General features: G+C 35.8%; 2 protein-coding genes across 6 annotated transcripts in view; one reads left to right on the top strand and one right to left on the bottom strand.

Annotated features, from left to right (window-relative positions):
• Nucleotides 1-8,329, top strand: part of LOC106939033 (integrin alpha-X-like) — a 12,462-nt gene extending 4,133 nt beyond the window's left edge. Inside the window, exons 2-7 of one of the 5 annotated variants that reach the window (XR_001422744.1) lie at nucleotides 42-122; nucleotides 413-523; nucleotides 628-741; nucleotides 826-936; nucleotides 6,048-6,630; nucleotides 6,662-8,329. Coding sequence is in view for 4 of the 5 variants with exons in the window: in XM_015021288.1 (XP_014876774.1) it covers nucleotides 42-122; nucleotides 413-523; nucleotides 628-741; nucleotides 826-936; nucleotides 1,621-1,719 (516 nt within the window). In the remaining variant the exon portion in view is untranslated. Of the gene's footprint in view, nucleotides 1-41; nucleotides 123-412; nucleotides 524-627; nucleotides 742-825; nucleotides 937-1,620; nucleotides 2,306-6,047 lie in introns of those variants that run through there. The other 4 variants (XM_015021291.1, XM_015021288.1, XM_015021289.1 and 1 more) reach the window with 4 other exon arrangements.
• Nucleotides 3,398-8,434, bottom strand: part of LOC106939031 (integrin alpha-D-like) — a 24,340-nt gene continuing 19,303 nt past the window's right edge. Inside the window, exon 20 of the mRNA XM_015021287.1 lies at nucleotides 3,398-3,641. The gene's annotated coding sequence lies outside the window, so the exon portion shown is untranslated. The remainder of the gene's footprint in view (nucleotides 3,642-8,434) is intronic.

The following is an 8,434-nucleotide window of genomic DNA, read 5'->3' as shown; positions in this document are numbered from 1 at the left end:
TAAGTAAGACTTTAACTGATGTGATGGAGCTCTGTTTTCAGATTCCAGGCTGTCAGCGCAGCAGAGATGAAGAACCTACTGTCACTGATCTTGTTGATAAGATAAAAGAAAAGAAAATATTGGTAAGTGTTTCTTTATGCATTGTTTGATGATGAAAACATGTAGCTCAATAGTTTACACACCGTTGATTTTGAAAATTACTCAGAATTTGTGTTAAAAACCATTTCAGAAAAGTTTTAAAATAATGTGACATGTATCTGTCACAGTTGAACAGCAGATTCTTGAGAAGTTGTTTTGGATTCACATCACAAAACTAGTACTTTCTTAAAGTGTCTTTTGTTTCAGTTTTTGCATTTAGTCTTCTGAAATTCCCACATTTAATCAATATCATGCAACTTTACCTTTGCTACAGGACTGCACTGTAGCAAAGTGCAGAGTGTTCAGGTGCTCCAAGTTCATGGAAAGGAACAAGGACACAACGTACACCATCTCTGCAAACATCAGCTCAGGATGGATAGAACAGGTAATTGATGTGAAGTTCATATAGATGCACTGACTAGGCTGTAAAATGTAAAGAATAAACAGAATAAAAAAGCTCATCATCCCTGATGTGTTTCTCTGTCTCAGATCGGACTTTCATCTGCCAAGTTCCTCCTGACCAGTACAGCCAGTCTAGAGTACGATGAGAACCAGTACATCTTCTTCTCTACAACCTCTAATAGTGGCCCTCCTGTTCACCAGGTGATAGAATGCTGCTGTCAATGTCTTAGTACCAATCAGACCTTTAAGGGTTTTATTTGAAACTTCTAAACCTCTCATTTTCAGATTGAGGCAGAGGTAGAAGTGTTTCCTAAACCAGATTTCACTAAAGAGATTATAGGAGGATCTCTGGGAGGATTGGCCTTTCTGGTTTTACTTACTGCTGGTCTGTATAAGGTGAGTCAACTAAGATTTTCTTAAAGTCCCAAAAACCCCAGTTGAATGTAATTGACACAACATGCCCAGTAATTTCTAACAAGCAGATTTATTCATTTTTCTTTTCAAAATTCCCATTTTCAATGTTTTCATGCTTTCCTTTCTGTCTCTACTGCGTCTAAAAACAGCCCAAGTGCTTCACCCAGACATTTTCTGGGAATAACTGAGTGCCTTTTAGCGTCTGGATAATGAGCCGTTTCAAAAACAGCAGATGCTGAGTAATACTACGGTGTTACCTAGCAAGCACAGCAGAGCCCAGCCCAGTTGGTCAGCTGGCTGTATCCCTGTATGTGCTGTACAATGGCTGCTGGAAAAGACAAAAGTTTTGTTGTTGACTTACCATCCAGAAACCACTTGCTTCATTTTTGTTGATTGTGCAGGAGGCCCCACTTCTGCTTTTCAAAGATATACGTTTGCAACTAAGTGTCCTGAGTGGTTTGACGTGGCCAGATGCCACTTATTTAGATCAGGCAGATAGATTTAGGCAGAACTGAGCAGACTAAAATCTTTGGTTTTGTGCAAAGGATGTAATAAAAATAGTCTGCATCACCCACCATGTTCGAGGAAGCATAATAAGTCACTTTAAATGTTTATCTCAAGTCTTCACTCACTTATCTTGCTCTTTCTTTCCTGTGTTTCTCTCAGGCTGGATTTTTCAAGAGCAAGTACAGTCAGATGATGAATGAAAATGAAGGAGGAGAAGCAGGACCAGGAGCTGAAGAAGCAGCTCCCACAAATGGATGAAAGTTCCAGTACATTTGCAATGATCATTGCTTCTATGAAATGTATCTGATGGTCGTTTAGTTTAGTGAAGGTACCAAACACAGTGTGTGTCTTTCAAACCATTCCCTGTGTTACTTTGTACAAATGAGTTTGAACAACAAACCAGTAAATCTATGCAGAATTACTGGTAATAATGTAGTTTCTCTTAATATTAGGGTAGTACTGATGATATACTTGCTTTTTTAAAAAAGAACTGTGATTGAGGACATATGCTGTAACTGATGCGCTGCTCAAAGTTACAGTGGATTAAAGTGTAATAATAATATAAATGTGGAGGGATCTGAAATGCAAAGTGAACAATGTAATATTTCAGAAACTTTAAATATAAAAGAATGTTTGTTTGCTTTGGACTCTCTGGTGAAATATTTGTGTTATATGACAAGGTGATTTTATGGTGGACAGAAAGCATACCAGTGTTCAGTGATTTTTAAATATTTCAAAACACAACATGATTAAAGTTGCTTGTAGGCTAAAAAAAGTATTTGTGCTTGACAAAAGGATGTAAACTGTTTTACTGAGAAATAAAGAATAATTTATATTAATGAAACATCTTTCCTGTACTGTGTTAAGTAAGTAATCCAGACATTTTATTTTTGAAAAATAAATATCTGATTTAATGTCCTGTGTCACATTTTGTGATTTGAATGTGTTAAAAAAATAAATGTCTATTTATGAATAAAATTTTCATGGAACTGATGAATTAAGAATTACTGGTGATGCATTAATCCTTAATTTCCAGCTAAAAGTATTAAATCAAAGCCAAAAACAAAGTCCACTTTCTTGAGCTTTACATCATGTTGTAATTTTATTCAGTCATCAAACCTGGAGTGTTGCCTTGATTCTTGCATGAAAGTTTGAGAAATCCTTTAATCTCCATGGCAACCATTCTGCTGTGCAAAAGGCCTGGGTGGACCTAGCTCCGCCTTCCAGACACAGCTCCTCCTCAGGGCTGCAGTTTCACCGCGACTTCCCCACTCAGTTCCTTACGACTAGCCCACAGCAGTTAGCCAACACCTGGTAGAACTGCTGAGCTGATTATAGGAGCTATGTCTCAGAGAAACCGGTAAAAACGTTAGTAAAGGGTTATTAATAAAGGAGCCATGTTGGGATGACTTCCTGGAGGCCGAGTTTCAGAAAGAGCAGGAGTTTCTTAAAGAGATAGAAGTGCAATTTCAAAGCATTAAATATGGAAGTCAAACTTAAGTCATATTTGATACATATGGCATTTTTATAACAACTGAAGGTAACATAGTCACTTGATTGTACTATAAAATGGCGATATGTGCCTGGAAGATGCATAAAACTGAAACATTCTTTGGCCAGATGATCAGTGTTTTAAATTCATATCCCACTGAAAATGTACATTTGTTTTAATCCAAGTAAAACATACATTTTGAACTGTATATGAATTAAAAGTGATGTAAGGACCTATAAAATATCTTATTGAAGACAATTTGCAAAAAAGAGGGAAATAATCACAGATACATGGAACAAAATAAAGAAACACATTTAAAAGATTTAGTTTATTTGGATAATCACAAATTATATAAAAATCATTTATGATGAAATAGGCCACAGCAAAATTTTCACTCAAGGTGAGAGCTGCGCTACAAACAACAGTTTTAATCAACACTTTCCTAGAATAAAGAGAAACTACATTTTTACCAGATAGTTTGCATTTCAATGTAGCAATTAGCAGGGAATGATCTGGAAAACACACATTGTGTTTGGCCCATTCAATAAATTAAAAGGCCATCAGTTAAATTTCATAGAAACTATAATTATTATAAATGTCCCTGTCTGAGTGTCCGTCCTTCAGATACAGCTTCTCCTCCTGCATTTTCGCTCATCACATTGTTGTCCTTGCTTATGAAAAATCCAGCCTGAGAGAAAAACAGGAAAGAAAATGGAATGAAAATCACGTGTCGTAACATAAATACTGGAAGGCTTGATGTTTTGTCAATTATTTTCTGACAAGAATCTTTGGGATTTCTAAAAAACCACAGATTATTCATCTTGTACAGAACGGCAGTAAGTAAACCCAGAAAGGCCAACCAAGCCCTTGTCGGCAACACTTTATTTGACGGGGTGTGAATAAGACTGTCATGACACAGTCATAAACATGACATAGCACCTGTTATGAACATGAGTGAGTCTTCATGACACTTTTAATACAAAGTTGACATTATTCAAAAGTTATGACAACTTGACATTTACCAAGAAATCATGATCTGACAAAAATTGTTATAAAAGTATTACCCATTAAACTTTAAAAATTATGTAGCTTTATGTGGTAATATTTTATTGCTTGGTCATTTTGTTTCGTCTTAAATTAATTTAATCGATCCTAAAGTTTTACAGCAAGATGTCTACAAAACATTTATGAACTTTGCATTCGAAACATTAAGGCTGTTTTAAGTAGTGCAATACACCGTCTCCACCAGTGAGAGGCAGCAGTGCACGAACAGGCGTACATCGTGTGGGTGAAGAAGAAATCTTCCATATTGTGGGGCCAACCTAACACAAGTTATAACGGCCAGACCTCCTGTTTAAACAGAAGCCAAAGTTTGTCACGTATGACATATGAGGTATGTGTCTTATTAACTTTACATTTTCTTTGAGAAAATAACATTAACTCTGTTCTCTTTCTTTATAATGTTAGCTATGAGCAATTCAAGCTAATGGAACCTTCCTGTAATTTAATGTTAGCTAAAGTTATTAAACTCCATTACTGTTAGGTTAACCCTTAACCTTGAACATAATTTAAAGGCAGGCAAATAGATTTTTCAATCCAATTTTAATCTAGCAAAGTAAAAGCTAATATGTTAGTCAAAGTTATCTTTTATGTGCATTATTTAGCAGCTTGGCTGATGTTATATGGTGCTTGTGTTCTTTGCTTTGCCAACTTTAGCCACATGAAGAACAATTTTAGCCTAAGGGCACATGGTGGGGGGTGGGGTGGACAAATGTGGCTAATGAAGACATGCTGCAGGTGTGGAGGATGATAATGAGGACCAGCCACCAGAGAAAAAAGCCCCTGTCTGACCAAAGAGAAAGAAGCAGATGAAATATTCCCCAAGAAATTTAGGTCAGTCATTTTTGTGTTGCTATTTTCTCCAGGTGAAGGCAGGTGGGCGAGGACAGGTAAGTGGGGACGGGGGAGCAGGAATCAACATCCACCAGCTGAGTTAACAAGTTACGTTTTAGACAACTAATTGTTGTCAAATGTAAAACTGGTGTTTAATCTATTTATTTATTAATAAACTTCCTGCAAACATCCATAAGCCAGAGTATCTGGTTGGAAATAATTTTGAATGCTCATTAAGTGAGCATTCAAAATGCTCACTTTTGAATGCTCAAAGGTGAGCATTCACCTTTGAGCAAATTTTAATAATTATTCAAATTTGAATAATTTGAATTTGTTATTCAAATTACATCATTAAATGATGTAATTTGAATAACAGTGGCAGTCTGTATGAACTGCCAAACAAATATTTGATCAGAATAATTTTAAGCTCTAGTCATTATGCTACTTGTATTAAGAAATAATTGTATTGCACTTTATAACAAGATCATGTTGTTTTTTGTTTATGTGTTTTTGTTCTTTTTTAGGTGACCACAATGAATTGAGTCATCTCCCACCATGAGAATGTCCAGAAGAGATTCACCAAGTTTGAATTCATGAAAAGGCTTTCACCATGATTATCATTGACCACAACTATTGCAAGAACAGCTATAATTTCTGAGCATTTCCTGACACCTTCAAAGAGCAGCTTCCAGGAAATGAAGACAACAAGAAGATCTCCCTGTTTTCAGAGTGTTTCAGGAAGGCTATAACGAAGGAGATGGCTGAATGTTGATGGGCAACTTGGCTGATGTTACCTATTTTCTTAAGTTAAATAATAAATAATTCTGCTTTAGTTTTTTAATCAGTGTTTCAGAATTACAGAAGTTAAACTCTGTTTGAAGAATAAGTAATCTTTTGTTTTATTCCAATGTACAAAGGGTTTGTTCAACAGGTATAATGGTAATTATAAGTAGTTCAGTGTGTTTCACTTCACTTGAGGTAAGACTTAATATCAGTGACTCTGTTAGCACAGCTTTTGACACTCTAATAACACTGACTGACATATTTATAATTGTTGCTACTAGTTTCACTTTACTTCAGGGTAAGAGTTAATATTAATGACACTGTAATGACACTTAATGNTGTTTATCTTATGTCTTCCAGCATTTATCTTGCCACATATAATTTTCATTCCACTTCTCTTTACCGTTTTTCTTTTCAGGCTGGATTTTTCAAGAGCAAATATAATGAGATGATTAATGAAAATGCAGAAGCTGAAGGAGAAGCACCAGCAGAGGGATAAAATTGCCTCTTATTTGTCATGTCCATCCAGTACCTTTGTAATGATCACTGTTTCTATGAAATGGCCTTTTAATTTAGTGAATGTACCAAACACAATGTGTATTTCCCAAACCATACTAGTTTGAACAACAAACCGTAGTAAAATGTTTGCTGTGTAAACAGTAAAGCTTTGTATAGAATAACTGGTAAAAAAATGTAGTTTTTCTTAATGTTTGGGATGTGTTGAGGATACATTCTCTCTTTTAAAATGGCAATTGAAGACACAAAAGAGAGCTTTGCTGTGCTGCTCACAGTTATTGGGGATTTAAGGGGTTTAATAATGTCGATGTGTAAAAGATCTGAAACACATCATGAAATATTCACAAATGCAATGTAATGTTTCAGAAGCTTTACTAATAGTGTCTTAAAAATGACTGTTATGCTCTGGAAAAGGTTGGACGTTTTATATTTGTCATGCACGCTCACAGCTGGGTGAGGAGTGGGAGTCTTGAAACCGAAAAAAAGTGAGTAAGCTTCATCAGCTATGAGCAATAGCAAGTGGGGAGGTTCACTTCCTCAGCTGAGGGCTAAATTAGTCAACAAAAGTCTGAGACACGACCGAGAAGTTAAACGGAACAACATATCATCTACCAGCAGATGAACCTGCTGCAAGCCTCCAATTATTTAGGCAAAATCAGTCTTAGTGTTGACATTTTTATAAAAATATAATTCAGCTAAAATCTGTCAGCTTATTTTAGCTGAATGTGATTTATTTTTTCTTTTCTGCTTCAACAAGAAAAAAGCAACATATGACATGCATCTATGATAACCAGCTCACAGGGACTGAACTAGCATGTCACAAACAGGATGAGAGTATTGAGGAAGTCTAAGAAAAGCAGAAATGTTCGGTTTTATTTTTACTTTTTGTTGTGAAGAGGCTTAAAAGACTGGAGAGATGGTTAAATGATACATTTTTCCCATGTCGATTATTTTAACTCTGGCTTATGATAAGGATAATAAAACATAAAAACTATCAGTGCAGAGATACAGTGGCTATAAATAATTGTGGTTCAGTATTCGAGAATTATTTGTTTAATATATCTAAAAGATTTGATAGATAACTCAGCTTGATGAGCAAAAATACCTCGGTATCATGCTACTTGGCATGCTACTGGCTAGCTTGCAATCTAGAAAGACTGTAGCCTCCACTGTCTATATTACCGTATTTTCCGGACTACAGAGCACACTTAACTATAAGCCGCACCCCCAAAGTTTAAAAAACAAAACAAAACTGGAAACTTACATATATAAGTCGCTGATATCTATGCTGCTCTCGGTTTTCCACAAGAAAATAGATCTGCTATTAAGGACGCAGCTCTGCATCTGCACCGCAGAACCATGGATTCGTTCGCCCCGAGCTTAGTACACCGGCTCTCGATCTGTACTGCCAGATCAATAGCCTTCAACTTAGAAGCTGCATCATATGAGTTTGAAAACATTTCTCCATTGTGCCTGCTGCTAGCATGTGCTTGTTCTAAATTAAAATTAGCGCCTTCTTCTTTGATTTCCAGTTTTGACTTGCAATGATTCACGTTGCAAGTCAAAAGAGCCCCCTGGTGGTTGAAGAAAAATCCGCAGAAAAGCTGCACCGGGCAACAAGCCGCATGGTTCAAAGCGTAGGGGGAAAGTGGCGGCTTATAGTCCGAAAGATATGGTAATGCTTATTAAGATATATTAAGTGTTACATGAAAAAAAAATAATTTATAGAAGTGGTGTATTTGGGGCATTTAATAATTCGCAGGCGGTATATAGACATGTTCTTAGTGTCATTGTTTCTTCATGGTACTGTAAGGAAAGGTTTTCAGAGACTCTCCTCCTCCCCCAAATACGGCTTTTGATTCATTCATATTTGCTAAGAATTCCCTAATTAAAACTGTTTTAATCCATTTAATTTCTGCTGACTTTAAAGTGTAACCAAACCGCAACTGAGAGGATTTCACAATGGTAAGAAGACTGCGTTGTTCTGTCACACCAACATGTTCTGCTTTCCATGCATTGGATGTTTTTTTTTATAAAGATATCAGAGTAAAGAGGCTAGATACAAATGCATGTCATGCATTTCAGATTTTTATTTGTATTTTCTGTTCCATTTTTAAGTAATTAGCTTCTTTTTTGTTTAGTTTATAACATAATAAAACACCGGAAAAGACATCCAAAATGGTATGATTGTTTTCTTGTTTTGTGTTTTTTTTTTTTTTGCCAGAGATGGCGATTTTTGCATAGTGAACCATCAATGTTTACTTCTGCTTATTTTATACAAACTTTTCT

The sequence above is a fragment of the Poecilia latipinna genome, unplaced genomic scaffold (assembly GCF_001443285.1).
Source record: "Poecilia latipinna isolate Pla-1442-1.1 unplaced genomic scaffold, P_latipinna-1.0 Scaffold2754, whole genome shotgun sequence".
NCBI classification, from domain to species: Eukaryota; Metazoa; Chordata; class Actinopteri; order Cyprinodontiformes; family Poeciliidae; genus Poecilia; species Poecilia latipinna.
Note: the sequence above shows the minus strand (reverse complement) of the source record. Positions and strands in the feature narration are given on the sequence as shown.